The 19,227-nt window shown below is 35.3% G+C and overlaps 1 protein-coding gene across 2 annotated transcripts; it reads right to left on the reverse strand.

The window, feature by feature from the left end:
- Window positions 1-1,312: 1,312 nt before the first annotated feature.
- On the reverse strand, window positions 1,313-19,108 carry LOC125255566 (alpha-actinin-2-like). 2 transcript variants are annotated; one of them, XM_048170885.1, is made up of 21 exons: window positions 18,915-19,108; window positions 15,176-15,290; window positions 14,983-15,102; window positions 13,272-13,358; window positions 13,082-13,169; window positions 12,835-12,913; window positions 11,987-12,068; window positions 11,220-11,305; window positions 11,024-11,116; window positions 10,709-10,939; window positions 10,477-10,624; window positions 8,550-8,700; window positions 6,518-6,626; window positions 5,003-5,143; window positions 4,604-4,786; window positions 4,378-4,512; window positions 4,063-4,242; window positions 3,851-3,997; window positions 2,238-2,303; window positions 1,844-2,002; window positions 1,313-1,648 (listed from the first exon to the last, which is right to left on the reverse strand). In XM_048170885.1, exons 1-21 carry the CDS (start codon window positions 19,032-19,034, stop codon window positions 1,490-1,492), a joined length of 2,679 nt encoding a protein of 892 aa, XP_048026842.1. In that variant the 5' UTR covers window positions 19,035-19,108; the 3' UTR covers window positions 1,313-1,489. The 2 variants fall into 2 exon arrangements, with proteins under 2 accessions (XP_048026842.1, XP_048026843.1); XM_048170886.1 differs by lacking the exons at window positions 12,835-12,913; window positions 13,272-13,358; window positions 14,983-15,102; window positions 15,176-15,290; window positions 18,915-19,108.
- Between the last annotated feature and the right edge of the window lie 119 nt (window positions 19,109-19,227).

Below are 19,227 nucleotides of genomic sequence, written 5' to 3' on the forward strand. Positions count from 1 at the left end.
TCAAATACCCTCCCTGAAAAGCAACACGCAGTGAGATTTGATTGTGATAAATCTTTAATGTTTCAGTTGCATTGGCACATTTTTTCACTTGTTTGAAACACAGTGAAAAACGGGTAAAACTTATTTAAAACGGGTATAAACTAATTTATCTTGTTTTATGAAGGTTAGCTATTTTTACTTGAACAAAGCAAAAAGCTTTATAGTATGTTTTATTTGTTTGCAGTGGACTGGCCATAACAAGCCATTGCTAAATAAAGCGTTTCATCGTTCAGCATTATAGATTTTCTTCCATTGATACGAGCTGTAAGTCAATGACAGATCCATCCGTCTGAAGAGATGATCGTGAGTCCAGAAGTCTGAGAGCACTAATTATTGGTTCCATGCTGCATGCAAAAGTCATTACAAATTATATCTTTTTTGATTTTATAAATGAAATTTAAATATGATTTTGAGAACCATTATTATTTGATTTTAACAATGGTAGTTGGATTTTAAAATATTTAAACCAAGGATAAAAAGTGTCACATGATCCTTCAGAAATCATTCTAATATGCTGATCTGCTGCTCAAGAAACATTTAATGTGTACAATTGTACAAAATATTTGTGTACAATATTTTTTTTCAGGATTATTTGATGAATAGAAAGTTCAAAAGAACAGTGTTTATCTGAAATCTAATCTTTTGTAACATTATAAATGTCTTTACTGCCACTTTTGATTGATTTAATGCATCCTTGCTGAATAAAAGTATTCATTTCTTTCATTTCTTTTCAAAAAAATAAAAATAAAAATTCTTACTGACCCCAAACTTTTGAACGGTAGTGTATAATGCTACAGAAGCTTTGTATTTCAGATAAATGCTGTTCTTTTGAACTTTCTATTCATCAAGGAATCCTGAAAAAAAAAAAGTACACAACTGTTTTCAACATTGAAAATAATCATAAATGTTTCTTGAGCAGCAAGATCAGCATATTAGAATGATTTCTGAAGGATCATGTGACACTGAAGACTGGAGTAACGATGCTGAAAATTCAGCTTTGCATCACAGGAATAAATTACTTTGTGAAATATATTCAAATAGAAAACGGTTATTTTAAATTGTAATAATATTTCACAATATTACTGTTTTTTACTGTATTTTTAATTAAATAAATGTAGCCTTGGTGAGCAGACGAAACTTCTTTTAAAAACATTAAAAATCTTAGTGGTTCCAAACTTTTGGACTGTACTGTATATATATATGATTTTGAATGGTCTCAGACTTTTCGACCCAACAGTATAATTCATAGAAATCTATGCCTGATGGATCAAAATGCAATGCCTAAAACCCTTTATTTTGAAATGAAACACACTTTTCATTTTCAGTAACTGTTCTTGGATATTACACACATGAAAGATTATCATGGCTGATATTCAGAGACAAAGAATCAAGAAAGAGTAGGAGAGAAACGGCACACATGCAGTCTTGTCTTATTTTGGGCTCCAGACAGCTAGAGGTCGCTCTCTCCATACAGGGCCGTAGAGAACGCAGTGTAGTCCAAAGCCCCTGGGACTCCATCAGGTCCTTTATATGGAGGCATCCTGGAGATGCAGTATTCCGCCTGCTCCGGTGGCAATTCCCGACGGAGTTCATCCACCAGAATATACGGCTGGAATGAACGGATAAAGTTGCGTATGGATTATGTAAGGTATTTAAATGTGGATTAACTAGCACTCAAAAAATATTTAAGATTTACATATTTGAATTTCATATAACACACAATAAGTTTATTAGTTTGTTTATTTTAAAACTGAAATCCAAAATTTATATGCAATTCAAATTCATTCCGAGTGTGTTTATTTACCTTATCCGCAGCCAGGATCCTGAAGGAGGCGACGACCTGCTCCGAGGTGTCCGTGTCTCCGGTCTCACGGGTCATGAAGTCCACAAAGGCCTGAAACGTGACCCGTCCGGAACTGTTGGGATCCACCAAAGACATGATCCGCGCAAACTCGGCTTCACCCTGCAGACGCAGAGAAACATCAGAGAACATTAATGCGTTTTCATCCATTTCCAACACAGAAATGAAATGCATATGTGAATATCTGCTGGTGTCACGTGAGATGTTCATATAATCAATCATGTATTTACGGATATTTAAGCCCAGTTACAGAATGTTGTGTAACAGAAACCATATTCAACATGAGAATTCGTGCAGGAACGCTTGAACATGTTTGATGATGTTGTAGTTATTTTACCAGATCATAACCCATAGAGATCAGACAGGCTCTGAAGTCATCCGTCTCCATGCCGCCCTTCTTCTTCTGCAAAAATCGAGAAAGAAAGGTATGCAAAAGGCCAGACAGCAAACCACAACCATCCAATCAATTCCCCATAGACAAAATCAAGCCCCGCCCTACATTTGTTCTTGTTTGAGAAGCGTTTCACTCGGATATATGGGAATTAAATTCTAGTGTGACTTCAGTTTCATGCCGACTTTAAGTATGAATGGAAGTCAACCTTCTTATACTGAACTAGACATGTGCCGATATTCGGTAATGCGATATATCATGATAATGAATATGCATGATACTGTTATCGTGGGCACTTCAAAATACTGTAAATAATAATTTATTACCAATTATTAATTTTTATAATGCATTTAAGAATATTTGAAGAGTTTAGTTGAAAAACGAGAGAACTCCGTTTTTAACATTTTTGTCAAAACATGTTTATTATTATGTTATCATGTTATTATTTTGTTTTATGGTGCTACTTAGCTGTATTTTTTTAAGTTATGAAGGTTTAAATCAAAACAAACCAACTGCAGTTGAATTGATATTAATTGGAATGCACAACCAAAAAACAAGATTTTTGAAAAATTAAAAAAAACGGAGTTATCTCGTTTTGCAACGAAAATCTTCATTTTCCCCATCAACCGTATAAAATGCACAACACCGCTGTATTCTGCGTCAAAGGGACACATGCTCAGATGTAAACAAGCCCAACCTGCATGAGAAGCACATGACGGAACGAGTGAAGGAGACGCGCTGAATGAAAGTGCACGTTCACAACAGCAGAAATGCAGCGGTTACCCCGGAAACACCGCAAAAAAAGCAGCTGCAAGTTTTTAAAATGCTTCAAACAGCCATTAATTTTTTTTGTAATCTCAATGTTGTTCATCACAGCACCAAATACTTCATACTTAATGACTTAATAGGCTATTTATTTTCAAGCTTACACATTTTTATATTTTAATCTGGACTACAACATGCCCCAATGATTAGAAATGTTCTGATTATTTTTTATTGTTCAGTAAAACTGAGACATACGGCGTCATTATTATCAAACTGACAATGAAAAATACTTATAAAGCATTAATTATTCTTAGTTACTGTTTAATAACATTACTAAAATCAAAAGAACTTATTTAATGGAGCTGAGATCAAACTAACAATGATCAGTTGTGTTTCTTAACTAACATTAACAAAAACTAATACTTTCTGTAACAAATGTAGCTGTTGCTCAATCTGAGTTAATGCATTAAATAATGAGACCTTATTGTAAAGTGTTTCCTGTTGTTCTTTATAGCCTAATTCTTTTGCACTTTAATCTGTTTGAAAATTTTATTTTATATATTTTTGGTGTATTGTATTATTGTATTTAAACATTCAGCGTTCTTTTTGTTATTACAAAAACCTGTTATACTATGATGACACTCTTTTTTTGCGACTTATTTCAGTTTCGTGATAATACCGTGATAAAAGCTTCAGCAATTAATCGCAACGTGAAAATGTGATACCGTCACATGTCTATACTGAAGTATGAAAAGCTTTAGTCAGAAATGATGTTACAGCTGTATGTTTGTTACCCGGTCAAAGTGTGTGAAGGAGGATCTGAACTCGTTCAGCTGCTGTTGGCTGATTCCCTTGGCGTCGCGCATCAGAATCTGAGTCTCGATCTCGTTGATGGTGCGAGCGATGGTGGTGAGCAGCGACTCCCATCCCACGCGGATGTGCTGCGGAGAGACACGCGTTAGACGCTGAAGGAGTGATGTTACGGTATACACACACATCTCTGTACCTCCATAGTGTAGTTGGTGTGTTTGTTGTCGAATATGAGCGTCTCCTGGATGAGCTGATGGTCTCCCTCCAGTTTGTCGATGTTCGGTTTGTATTTGATGATGTCATGCTCGAATTGTTTCAGCTGGTTCATCTGATCTTCCAGCGTTCCGGCCAGATCCACCGAGCTGCGAGCGATTTCCTGCACGAGCCACATTCATTTCTATTCGCTTTATACAATACGAAAGCAGCTGCACAGTAATGCACAGGAAAATAACTGGTAAATTCATGCATTTTTACAAGAGAAGACGTATAATGGCGTGTTTGTGTGCGAGACCTCCATGCGTGTCTGTATCCAGGGTCCGATGGCATTGGCTTGAGCTGCAAACTGTCGTCTGAGTCTCTCGTTCACATTCTGTCTGGACATTTCCTCCCGCAGAGCGCTGTCTCTCTGAGGAACCAGCCTCTTCACCTGCACAAACACACACACACACACACATATATATACACAAATATGTGCATATACATGGTCTAGTTCACTGTGGACACACACACTCACACACCTTCTCCCACGTCTGGTTGATGTGGGCAGGTGTGATGTCGCAGTAGATGTTGGTGAGTTTGCTGGAGATCCCGTAACTCTGCGCGATCTTCTGCACCTCGTTGTAAATGCTCAGAATGGCCTGTCGCTCGCTGTCGGCCTCGGGCAGCGTCGTCTTAAACTGATCGTGAGCCGAGATCAGATTCTACAGAGAGACAGTCGACATCAATCAAGCGTGACGCACATAATGTGAATGAATCAAGAAAATCACTGACCAAATATGTTGGTCATCAGGAACTGACTGGCATGAGTTTGCAAATGAATGAAAGCTTATGAAGACGAACAGTTTTTGTCTTCAGAAACAAATGATGAATTTTCCATCATGGTATTAACTAAGTAAAGAGAGTAAGTTCTGACTGACCTGAACCTCGTCCACGGAGTGAACCAAGAACATGTCCTGCAGATCTTCCATGGCTCCTTCCATCCAGTTATTGAATGGAGCCGATCTCTTAGCAAACTCCAGAAACAGCTGATCAATCGTCTCCAGGAGTTTCTCTGTCCTCTTATAAACACACACACACACACACACACGTTTCATACAACTTTACAAGAGAAGCAGAAAGCCAACATCATATATATATATATATATATATATATATATATATATATATATATATATATATATATATATATATATATATTTTATGTATGCATACACTACAGATCAAAAGTTTGTAACCATTAACATGTTTTAAAGTCTCTTCTGCTCACCAAATATGCATTTATTTGATCAAAAATACAGTAAAAAATGTGATATATTTTTACAATGTAAATCAGCTGTTTTCTGTGTGAATATACAGTAAAATGTAATTTATTCCTTTGATCAAAGCTGAATTTATTTGATTAAAAATACAGTAAAAATCACAAAATATTTTTACAATGTAATTCAGCTGTTTTCTATGTGAATATATAGTAAAGTGTAATTTATTCCTTTGATCAAAGCTGAATTTATTTGATCAAAAATACAGTAAAAATAGTGAAATATTATTCCAATGTAAATCAGATATTTTCTATGTGAATATACAGTAAAATGTAATTTATTCCTTTAATCAAAGCTGAATTTATTTGATTAAAAATACAGTAAAAATCAGAAAATATTTTTACAATGTAAATCAGCTGTGTTCTATGTGAATATATAGTAAAGTGTAATTTATTCCTTTGATCAAAGCTGAATTTATTTGATCAAAAATACAGTAAAAATAGTGAAATATTATTCCAATGTAAATCAGATGTTTTCTATGTGAATATACAGTAAAATGTAATTTATTCCTTTGATCAAAGCTGAATTTATTTGATCAAAAATACAGTAAAAATAGTGAAATATTATTCCAATGTAAATCAGATGTTTTCTATGTGAATATACAGTAAAATGTAATTTATTCCTTTAATCAAAGCTGAATTTATTTGATTAAAAATACAGTAAAAATCACAAAATATGTTTACAATGTAAATCAGCTGTTTTCTTTGTGAATATATAGTAAAGTGTAATTTATTCCTTTGATCAAAGCTGAATTTTCAGCATCATTACTCCAGTCTTCAGTGTCACATGATCCTTCAGAAATCATTCTAATATGATGATTTGATGCTCAAGATTATTAAGTAATATTTCACAATATTTGTATATTTACTGTATTTTTAATCAAATAAATGCAGCCTTGGTGAGCAATAAGATCACATTAAAAACATTTTAAAACATGTAATTATTCCAAACTTTTGACCTGCAGTTTATTTTACATTTATAGTGTATATATGTGTGTGTATATGTGATTACATATATACCATGTAATTTTATATACTAACATACATAAACTCTCCAATAATCAGTAAAAACAGCAGGTTTGTTAATATGATTGATGTTCATGTGTGTGTGAATCACCTCCAGAGCTTCTCTGCGCTTCTGGGTCAAAGTTCCCAGCTGATCCCACTGATCACAGATCGTCTGACAGCGCTCATTAATGACACCAGCAGCATGATAGTCCAGTTCACTGTGGACACACACACACACACACACACACACACACACACACACACACACATTAATATCATGACAAGGACTTTCCATTGACCTCTAACATTTTTATACTGAGAGAATGATGTTTACACCCAAAACTAACTGTCACACACTTTTCTGCATTTTAATTTTTTCATGAAAACATACTTTAGTGTTTATTAAGCTAAATTCTGTGGACAGTTGAAGCCTCCTCACAGCATTGTCCTTTTCAATCAATGCAAGTTCTCTTACAGTACATCATGTTTCCACTGGAGGGCAGCATCAGCTCAGGCTCATGACGAGTGAAGAACAGTCCAAATAGATACAGTAAGCTCTTATAATCAATTATATTTTGCACATGTTTACATTGATTTTAGATTGGGAGAGAGTTCTGATTAATCATCTGTCCGCTATAGTGGGCATCATGCATCAATAGCTATATTTCAGCTACAATTCATACTGTTACTGTGACTGTTTTTGAAAATACTTCATCTGCAGTTACTTTTTTTGACTGTAAATAAATACATTTGTGTTATTAGAATGCAATTTGCTTTAACATCAAAAAAGTAATGTGATTACATTATGTATGTGACTTGTAATGCATTGCTTTACTCGTTACATCAAAAAAGTAATCTGATTACGTAATGCACATTACTTGTAATGCATTACTTGTAACATCAAAAAGTAATCCGATTACGTAATGCACATTACTTGTAATGCATTACTTGTAACATCAAAAAGTAATCTGATTACATAATGCACGTTACTTGTAACTTCAAAAGTAATCTGATTGTGTTATGCATGTTACTTGTAATGCATTACTTTACTTTTAACATCAAAAAGTAATCTGATTACATCATGCATGTTACTTTTAATACATTACTTGTAACATCAAAGTAATCTGATTGTTACGCATGTTACTTGTAATGCTTTACTTGTAACATCAAAAAACAATTGATTGTGTTATGCATGTTACTTTTAATGCGTTTCTTGTAACATCAAAAAAGTAATCTGATTACATAATGCACATTACTTGTAACATCAAAAAAGTAATCTGATTAAATAATGCATGTTACTTGTAACTTCAAAAGTAATCTGCATTATGAATGTTACTTGTAATGCATTACTTGCAACATCAAAAAGTAATCTGATTACATGATGCACATTATTTGTAATGCATTACTTGTAATATCAAAAAAGTCATCTGATTACATAAGGCGGAAGAAAATGAGGAAGAACATTTTTTTTAGGTACTTCTAAATTTTTAACCAGACTGAATCACATGAGTCAATCGAACCACAAAAGGACCACAAACAGACTGCAGTCAGACCAGCTGAGTACAGGATGATTTACTGTGGGTGGAAATGCCCTTATCATACATTTAAAAAGATCCTTAAAAATGTGGCTCTAAAGATTAGACGTCATGACGTTCCCAGCAGCAGCTGTCCTGATGGAGGTGTTGACAGCGTTTCAGATCAGAGAGTGTTCAGATGCCTCTGTCACTTTGACGCACCGAATGCAGCTTCTACAAATAGAGCGTTGAATATATACTGAGGTGTGTGTGTGTGTGTGTGTGTTTCTGGGTACGACATTGACTCATTGTCACAGAGGGACTCTGACAGGTGCTGCGATTACATTTAGAACAATAGAAACCCAACACTGCTGCCACAGCCTTACCTCATCTGAAACACTGCTTCACACATACAAACATCTCAAGAAAACCATTGAGAACATGTTTGAGTCGTTTACGTAAATGAACCTTAACGCAAGACACCACAGGTGAACAGAGTACACACACACACACACACACACACACACACACAAAACTATGGTAGAAACAAGGCTGGCGTTCATGTGACCCCACATAAAGAAAACCCTCAGTGTGAGGTCATGAGGAGGAAACAGGAAGTGGTCATACTTGAGTTCCTGTGCTATGGCAGCGATCTGCTCCACTCGGTCCTGATGAGCAGCCAGGTCGCTCTCAAAAGCCTCGTGTTTCCGTAGCAACGCTCTCACCTCCGTTAGGGATGCACTTTCGTAATCCTTCAGAGTCAACAGCTGATCCTTTCCTGCAGCACACACACACACACACATACACATTATTTATAATGCATTACTTTACTTAAAGTAATCTGATTACATAATGCACGTTACTTGTAACTTCAAAAGTAATCTGATTGCGTTATGTATTACTTGTAATGCATTACTTTACTTTTAACATCAAAAAGTAATCTGATTACATATTGCACATTACTTGTAATGTGTTGCTTTTAACTTCAAAAGTAATCTGATTGTGTTATGCATTACTTGTAATGTATTACTTTACTTTTAATGTCAAAAAGTAATCTGATTACATATTGCACAGTACTTGTAATGCATTACTTTACTCGTTAGATCAAAAAGTAATCTGATTACGTAATGGATGTTACTTGTAACTTCAAAAGTAATCTGATTGCCTTATGCATGTTACTTGTAACATCAAAAAGTAATCTGATTACATATTGCAGATTACTTGTAATGTGTCGCTTGTAACTTCAAAAGTAATCTGATTGCGTTATGCATGTTACTTGCAACATCAAAAAGTAACCTGATTACATAATGCACGTTACTTGTAACTTCAAAAGTAATCTGATTGCCTTATGCATTACTTGTAATGCATTACTTTACTTTTAACATAAAAAAGTAATCTGATTACATAATGCATGTTACTTGTAACTTCAAAAGTAATCTGACTGCATTATGCATTAATTGTAATGCATTACTTTACTTTTAACATCAAAAAAGTAATCTGATTACATATTACAGATTACTTGTAATGTCGCTTGTAATTTCAAAAGTAATCTGACTGCATTATGCATTAATTGTAATGCATTACTTTACTTTTAATATCAAAAAAGTAATCTGATTACATATTGCAGATTACTTGTAATGTCGCTTGTAATTTCAAAAGTAATCTGACTGCATTATGCATTAATTGTAATGCATTACTTTACTTTTAACATCAAAAAAGTAATCTGATTACATATTGCAGATTACTTGTAATGTGTCGCTTGTAACTTCAAAAGTAATCTGATTGCGTTATGCATTACTTGTAATGCATTACTTTTAACATAAAAAAGTAATCTGATTACATAATGCACGTTACTTGTAACTTCAAAAGTAATCTGACTGCATTATGCATTAATTGTAATGCATTACTTTACTTTTAACATCAAAAAAGTAATCTGATTACATATTGCAGATTACTTGTAATGTGTCGCTTGTAACTTCAAAAGTAATCTGATTGCATTATGCATTACTTGTAATGCATTACTTTACTTTTAACATAAAAAAGTAATCTGATTACATAATGCACGTTACTTGTCTCTTCAAAAGTAATCTGACTGCATTATGCATTAATTGTAATGCATTACTTTTAACATCAAAAAAGTAATCTGATTACATATTGCAGATTACTTGTAATGTGTCGCTTGTAACTTCAAAAGTAATCTGATTGCGTTATGCATGTTACTTGTAACATCAAAAAGTAATCTGATTACATAATGCACGTTACTTGTAACTTCAAATGTAATCTGATTGCGTTATGCATGTTACTTGTAACTTCAAAAGTAATCTGATTGAAAGTAATCTGATCGTTATGCATTACTTGTAATGCATTACTTTACAATAGTTCCCCAAAATTTTGCATTAAGAAGCAGCAGCAGGTGTGAAGATGCCAAACACCTTCTTGAATGCTCCAGAATTTTCATTTTTGCATGAACTATTCCTTTAAAGCCTTTATGTAAAACATTTGTTGTGACTCATGGTCAACTTGAAGGACACAACAGGAAGTGATGTCATCTCACCCTGCGCCCAGCTCTCGTGTGTAGCGACTTTCTGCTGGAACTTCTCAGCCAAATGTTCCACACGCTCCAGACGTCTGATCTCGCTGAGCAGCCACTCCTCGTAACCCTTCTCGGCGTGCTCCAGACCCTGCCACGCGCTGGTGATGTCCTGCACACGGGTCTCAGGGTTAGAGGTCAACTCACTTCAATAATAACACACCTCAAACAAGCACTGTGTGTGTGTGTGTCTTACAGACACCATCTTCCCCTCTGAGGGCATGAAGGCGGGTCTGTTGCTGATGTTGAGTTTGGTCTGTAGCGTGTTGAAGCTGATCTCCAGCTGGCATTTCTCCTGGACTTTGGGAGGTTTGTGCATGCGGCGATAGTCTCTGAAATCCTCCAGCTTGCATCTCATGGCGGTCATCGTGCTCTCAGGGACTCGCTTCTCAAGCCACGGCGTGGTGCGACGGATCCACTCCAGCAACTGAAACAGGCAAGAGTTGGGGTCGGTGTGTGTTTGAGTGTGTGGGTTTGTGAGTGTGTGTGTGTGTGTGTGTGTGTGTTGTACCTCACTGGCCAGTCGTTCATATTCCTCCATCAGTTTCTCATTTTCCTGATTCACTCCAAGCACTTTACAGATCCTGTTAGCCGCAGTTTCTGCCTTTAAACACACAGATGTCACATGACAGACTCGACTTACTGCGATTTATCTTTAAAGTACCCATGATGCATCCATGTGTGGCTCACATTTAGTGCAAAAGTACCTGTTCTGCCCCAGCAAAGGCATGATAGAAACAGGACACATAGGTCATGATGGCTCGCTCGTCCGGCTTCGGGGTGTTAATGATGTCTGGAGCACAGAGACACAACAAATGAAGAATTATGAGAATAAACACTGCAAATTATGCCTAATGCATCGATTACTCAGAGGGGAATATGTGCATTGCATTCTGGGATGGATTGTTCAAGGCCGTCACCTTCTGGGTCATGAGGTGCATGATAGTAACATGACACGCGGGTCATAAAGAGCGTCCACCACAGACAGCTGTGTTCGCTAAATCTGTTACTGAGTTCAGCAGGAGAGCATTGTTGTATATTAACAAGGTCACATGACTTGTGCACTTTCCTGTGTTGTGTTATGGGCTCTTCATTTAGAATTTTAAATTCATGTTCCTGGTAATCTTGAATCAGAATAACTTCCCCTCCCTCTTCTCTGATGATGAGGGCGGGGCAACCTGTCACTCACATGAGATCCACCAATGGCAAACCACAACCATCCAATCAATTCCCTACAGATCAAATCAAGCCCCGCCCTACATTTGTTCTTGTTTGCGAAGCGTTTAACTCGGATATACGACACAATAGGGAACTATTATTTTTAATGCCGACCTTAATGCATAAAGCTGCAACACTGGCAACGAAAAATGCAAAAAAATATTTTTTAACTATTTATTAAACATTAATGCTTCATTATAAATGCTTTAATTAGATACTGATGTAACACATATGAAGGTGATCTGTCCTCGTTTACCTTCTGGGTCCAACATTTTAGGGATGTCCAAGTGTTTCTCCGCAATTTCTAAAGCCAGATTGAGATTTCCAAGAGGATCGTCCTGCACAGAGAAATTAATGATGCGTTTGTTTTAATTACAGCAACACGTTTGTACAAAATCCTCATTTAAGTGATTAGCAAAAGCTCCAAACAGGATTATTAACATGAACTAAAAATAAAAATAAATCTACAACCATTAAAAAAAGTTAACTGAAATAAAATTCTAAAACTAATTTCATTTCATTTAACTTAATGTACTCGAAAAACTAAAACAAAACACTCTGTGACTCTTTTTAATAATGTATTTGTAAATGTTGAAATTGAAAGATTAACTTATGTTAACTAATGCAATCTTATTGTAAAGTGTGTACCACAAAAATGACAAAAACACACAACAAAATGAGTAAAACTTTAACGAAGATGAAAATAAAAACATTACTACACAATCTAGTAGCTCAGTGATGCTGAGGTTATAGATCACGACACAGATTCACACAGGTTTGTTAAAGCGTTCTGGTTTCAGACGGGATTATCGGAGGATTTCTCTCTGTAAATCCGTCCGGACCGTCAGACATCAGCTGCTAAAGCTCGAGTAAAGCCCTTCACCTCAGACTCGAATTACTCACATCATTCTAAGCTGTAAGAGAAACTGATATCAGTCTCGGCAAACCCACGTCTGGAATATTCTGATTCACTTTAGCTGTGTTTGTTTAAATAAATGTTGGATCAACTTTCCTTCATTACAGTAATTCTTCATTTAAACGAGTTATCTGTTAGTTAACCCCTGCATGCGCGTGAGTCAGTGAGCGGCATGCACTAACAGAGACCTTGTTGAGTTTGGAGTAGTCGATCAGGTCAGGTCTGTGTCTGTGAATGAGCGCACAGAACGCCAGACCGTCCTTCCAGCTGAGTGAGGATATCAGACGTTAGCAGGACGTAAGAAAACTGAATATTTCTTTGGCACAGTCTGAACTAACACAGATCAAATGATTTTGAACTATTTCAGTAAATGCATTAGGAGGACGTCTCTCTGGCATATAAGAAAATAAACCATGTGAAATTCTGTGTTTTTACCTGCAGTGGAAGTTTTGCACATTGACGTTCCTGTATGGGGCCGTTTTCCTCTGACACCACAGCAGGAGCCCTTCTTTAGCCGAGGTTTCTGACGGAGAATCGATGTGAGCAGCATGAGTTCATTAGATTGAGTCTGTAAGTGTGTGTGTGTGTGTGTGTGTGTGTGTGTGTGTGTGTGAGAGACACATACCCTCCACCGAGATGTCCTGGATGGCGAAGCGGAGGATGATGGTCCAGATCATTCCCAGAGTCATCTTCACATTTCCATCAACAATCTCTGAGGATCGAACAGACGAATCACTTGAGTTTGATCTCTCAGCCTCTCAGGATCTGAACATTTTTACTAATGCAAAAGTCATGCAAATAAATATTAAACATATTAAAATGTTTTAAATAATATTTAAAAATTTCTATTTTGTTTGGCTATATATATATATATATATATATATATATATATATATATATAATATATATAAAATTATATAAATAATTTAGAATTTATATATATATATATATATATATATATATATATATATATATATATATATATATATAATTTATATATTTATATAATTTTATATATATATTTGGATTTTTTTTTATTTTTTGAAAAAATATATTGGAGTTTTTGAAATACTCTGAATTATGTGAAGATTAAAATACAGTGAATCTGGAATGTTTTGAACTCTATGCATTTCTATATTCACTTAAAATATCTTTATTTGGACACCAATATCTGATTTAAAGTGCAGTTTAATGATCACAGTTATTATTTCATATAAGTATAATCAAATTATCACAATGAAACTGTTGACTGAAATTTTAATACATTTAGAAAGTCTATTAGCAACAAAAAAAAATGAGTTCAAAGCAGTCAAATTCTCATTATTTTCTTCAGTGGTTCGTTGCATAATTGCTAAAGATGATCATTAAAATAATAACTATAACCCAGCTGACAAAAACATGTTCTAGGAACGTTTTGCTAATGTTCCCATTAAGTTATGAAAACGTTATTTCTGAATGTTCTCTGAACGTTAAAAAACGTTTTTTCTTGGTTATTGCGAACGATAAGGAAACATTAAATTTTTTCATTTCTTAAACATTATGTGAACGTTACTTATAATGTTCTCTGAACGTTCTGAAACAAGTTACATTTTAAAAAATGTAAACTCAAATGTTTCAGAAAAAACGCTCCATGAACGATGTATGAATAATGTTTTTGTGCTAACGTTTTGAGAACATTATTAAAGACCAGATAACTCTGAACGAACGTTCTATTGGAAGAACGTTTGTTCATAACTTTGCCAGAACATTCTGAGAACGTTTCCTATTAGCTGGGAAAGTTTTAATAATCATTCTATTAACTATAACGATAACGACACAGATTTTTTTTGTAGTTGATGAAGGATAAAAACTTTGACAGCCAATCAGAATGCATTTAAAGCGACAGACGACCAAACTGATAATAAACAGAACGATATCATGAATTTGTTTATGTAGTTATTGTTATAATTATGTGAATGGGCCTGTTAACAGTCATATATTTTAGTAATCATTCATAAATTAGGCATCATTTGAAAGCTTAAAAATTCATCCTGTGAAACAACACTTTGAAACTGGACATTGAGTTTCAATTTTTAAAACCTTTTAGTGGCTCAATTTTTGTGATATCAACTTCAAATTTGGAACACAACCTGGTTTGATTTCGAGTCCAAATTATGTTGTAAAACATATTTTGTATTAAATAAAAAATGTTTAGTTCAGTACATTTGATTTACAGTAAAATTAAACTTCTATAACTTTTTTTACACTTTAATATTTTGAAGTGTTTAGTGTTTTTCCGAGTGTCTATAAAGAGTCCGTTCATGAACTAGAAGATCTATGATCAGAGCGTCTCTCACCCTCAGCGCCGATGGACACCAGCTTCACACCTTTACTGGTGATGTACTCCAGAGCTTTGTTCACATTGGCTATTTTGTGAAAGCGCATCTTTCCTCGGTCTGGTTTGGGAAGCCTTTCACCTGGAGCAGAAGACATGTTACAGAGACAGACCTGCAAACATCTTCTTCCGAGCGCTGATGATCGGTGATGTACCTGAGATGACCTCCAACAGCAACATCAGCTTCAGTCCGTTCCTGAAATCCTCCTCGATGTTCTCGATCTGAGTTCCCGCTTTACGCAGGTGAGAGTTACACCAGGCGGTGAACGTCTGAGAGACGACAGGTGTTCAGTTTATTATTTATTACACATCTGTTCATTTATTAAGCATTTCGATCTGAAACATTCACCATGAAATCAAAATGGACAATTCTTGTGTTTGTTTTATGGAATATTGCAGTATTTATTCTAAATGATTTATTATTGTTTTACATTCATGTTCCTCATAATCTTGAATCAGAATCTCTTCTCTGATGATGAGGGCGGGGCAACCTGTCACTCACATGAGATCCACCAATAGGCAAACCACAACCATCCAATCAATTCCCCACAGACAAAATCAAGCCCCCGCCCTACATTTGTTCTTGTTTGCGAAGCAGCTGTAGTTACAAATCGGGTCTCTATTAGGACCACAAGCGATCCTATTGGTTCAGATTGCTTTTAATAGGATCTCTCTTTAGATTACAATTCCTACAAAATCATGTTATGATAAATTCTGCGTTATATGTCTGAATTAATGTACTAACCACATAAGACACCGATAGCCTGATAGCTTAGTTTATACACGCATTTGCACTTACTTCATGTATTCACAATCATCTTTAACCCTTTGCAGTCTTTGTTTAGGAAGTACACTCAAAGTCTCCAGGACACCTGGCAAAAAAATGTAATTTTATAGCAAAATAATTTTTTTTTAAACAAATGTAATTTTACTCTGTTTATTAATGTTTTTACTCCAATTTTCATTTTTGAGGATTTATCTATTTCAAAGGTTTTTATACAAAAACAGCTTTTTATGTAAAATTACTTTACAAAAGACCCACATTTCTACTTTCATTCATGGGGATAACATGGATAATTTGCGTTAGTGTGAGATTTTTGCCCATCTTTTGAAAATGCAGTTTTAAAAGTAAAAAATGATCACTTTATCCAGTAGATGCTGCAGAGCTCCACTATTTGCTGTTTGACTGACTGAAAGACATCTTACACAAGTATTTTCAGCTGGATTCATATCTAAATATTATCAAATTCACAATTATGAACAATAAAAGCTGACTTTTTGTCAAAGTTTTAGCATTTTTTTGTAATGAAAAAAAATCAGTTTTTCATATATTGTTACATTATGATGAGACCCCGCTTAGAAAATGGACAAAATTCATCCTCAAAATCAACATTTTTTTAAAAACTTATTTTTTCAAGTACAAAAAAAAAAAGCTAAACTTTGACAAAAAGTAGCTTTTATTGTCATAATTGTGATTTGATAATATTTAGACATGAATCAGCTGAAAACACTTGTGTAAAGATGTCTTTCAGTCAGTCAAACAGCAAATAGTGGAGCTCTGCAGCATCTACTGGATAAAGTGATCATTTTTTACTTTTAAAACTGCATTTTCCAAAAGATGGGCAAAAATCTCACACTAAACCATGTCAAATTATCCATGTTATCCCCATGAATGAAAGTTAGAAATGTGGGTCTTTTATAAAGTGAATTTTACATAAAAAGCTGTTTTTGTATAAAAACCTATTCAACAAAATATTTATTTATTTATTTATATAAATTTAAAAGATATTATAAATCCTCCAAAAACTGCACAAATATGAAGTAAAAACATTAATAAAGAGAGTAAAATTACATTTGTTTTTTAAAAAACAATTATTTTGTTACAAAATTACATTTTGTTGCCTGGAGACCCCAAAGACCCTGAGTGTGACTTTTTTTTCTACACTAACATAAAAACAAGATATCACTCCAATTATTTTATTATTTGTAGATCTAGAAAGCGTTAACCACTGTACAAAGTTTCATGTCATTTGGACGAAGAGAACATTTTTTTAATTTTAGCAAACGTCGTTTGGGGTCTAAAAAGACCCTATAAGGGTGAATGTAATTATGTGCGTTACATATTTCACTTATAAAATAAAATAAATTAATGACCCGATTTTGAGGGGGGACCCGATTTGTTTGACTCGGATAGACGTCACACTCAGGAAGAAAAGACAAATGCAACTTCCCTTTCATGATGACTTTATGTGATTGTGAGTTTTTTAGTGTTTTAATGGAGGATCTACTTTAAACAAAAGCAAAAAGCAGAACCCTAAAACAACGAGTAACAACTATTTGGCGAACGCTTAACATCAAAACAAAAGCATGTGCGTCATGTCCGAGCACACAATGTCCGTCCGGTCAATGACAGCGAGGTCTGTTCCCTCATAAATCACACGTGTTCTAAAATACGAGTGAACCTGTGAAGTGCACACGCTCCTGACGCGCTTCGTCACATTCACGCCGGACAGAACTCACATCTATGCTGAAACCAAACGATTCGTCTGTTTAAAATGAACTCAACTCAGAATATGCATGACAAAATTAGATCATCCAGTGCTATTCTGAGTTTGGGTGAAGATCTAGAGCTCTGAGACTGAAGGAGGTGGTGGACGGACGATGCTCCTCAGATTCACCTACATCAACACAGACACAACAATAGAGAAGCAGGAGTCACATTTCATCAGCTGTTCTTCACACACTCCATCTATCTGTCAGCTCGACACACTCCTTTAGTTCGGCATGTTTTCTCGGTGTTGTCAGACGGATATTTTGTACCCTGGGAAAGGCAGAGCACTTTACAAGCGCTCCGAGGATTTTCATTGTGGAAAAACTGGCTCTCGAGAATATAAATAGAATAAAAACGTTTTAAATGTGAAAGAATAGCAGAGTTGAGTTCACACTGAAGGACTGAATGAAGCAGTTATTGGTACTGATGTGTGTGTGCAGCTCTGGAGGTTCATCTTAAAAGGGAAGGTGAAAGAGTTTAGGAGTGACACACATGAATCTGGCATCAAGGACAGGATTAGTGACCCGCACTGACCGACCGTTCCACAGATAAAATTAGAGCTTCATCATCATGTGTTACTGCGCATCTGTCCTCAGGTGTCACACACACACACACACACACACACACACACACACACACACAGACACAGAGCTATTGTTAGAGGATACACACACACACACACACACACACACACACACAAAGCTATTGTTAGAGGATACACACACACACACGTTTGTTTTTGTGAATTGTGGGTCATTCCACAGGCGTAATGGTTTTTATACTGTACAAACTGTGTTTTCTCTCCCCCTAAACCTAACCATCACAGGAAACTGTGCACTTTTACATTTTTAATAAAACATTTAGTGAGTTTTTAAAGCTATTTTAAATATGAGGACTCATGAAATGTCCTCATAAAACATGAAAACAGTCACACACACACTCACACAGACGCACAATCACACACTCTCTCACACACACACTCAGTCACACTCACACTTTAATTTGCTTTTAATTCTCTTTTTTAGTTTAAATTAATTTTGCATATGAATAATTTTGTATAAACAAACTTGCTTACTGTTTTTAATTTACTTGTTTAATTTAATTTGAATTATTAGTTTATTCTGCACTACTGATTATTCAGAACCATTTAGAATGATTTTATCTTAAGCTTGTATTTTATAACAGATTTGATCTTATTTGACTTCATTATTAGTTAATTTGTAATTTAATAGCTTATTGTCAATTAACTAATTCACTGCTTGTGTTGAATTTGTGAACTGTATTTTGCGCTATTGGTTATTTTATGTTATACTAATTATTTTAGTAACAGTGTGACCTCTGACCTTCCTCTGCTGTTTCTCCCACGCGGGGTCGAGCAGCAGGTCTCTGTCCCAATCATCCTCCTGGATCATGTACTCCTCCAGACCATATCCGTTATTATTATTATTATACTGCATCTCCATCGTCCTCGAGCGGCAGCGGCGTCTCTCTCTCTCCGGTCCTGCGGTGTGTCTGCGGTCGGTCACTCTCTCCTCATCTGCCCGAGATAACGGCACCCGTGACGTCACCGCCCACCGGCTGCACACGTGACCAAATAATTACATTCAGTGTTCTTTACATTTTAAGGGCTGTTTGCGTGTACATAATATTGAAATT

Source organism: Megalobrama amblycephala, linkage group LG20, assembly GCF_018812025.1.
Source record: "Megalobrama amblycephala isolate DHTTF-2021 linkage group LG20, ASM1881202v1, whole genome shotgun sequence".
NCBI lineage: Eukaryota > Metazoa > Chordata > Actinopteri > Cypriniformes > Xenocyprididae > Megalobrama > Megalobrama amblycephala.

Excerpts from the sequence above, each read along its gene's own strand:
- LOC125255566 (XM_048170885.1), bottom strand. The coding sequence starts at position 19,034 with ATGGAGATGCAGTATAATAATAATAATAACGGATATGGTCTGGAGGAG. Across the intron at positions 12,914-13,081 it reads GTGCAAAACTTCCACTGCAG|CTGGAAGGACGGTCTGGCGT; the intron begins GTAAAAACACAG and ends ATCCTCACTCAG. Across the intron at positions 4,787-5,002 it reads ACTCCGTGGACGAGGTTCAG|AATCTGATCTCGGCTCACGA; the intron begins GTCAGTCAGAAC and ends GTCTCTCTGTAG.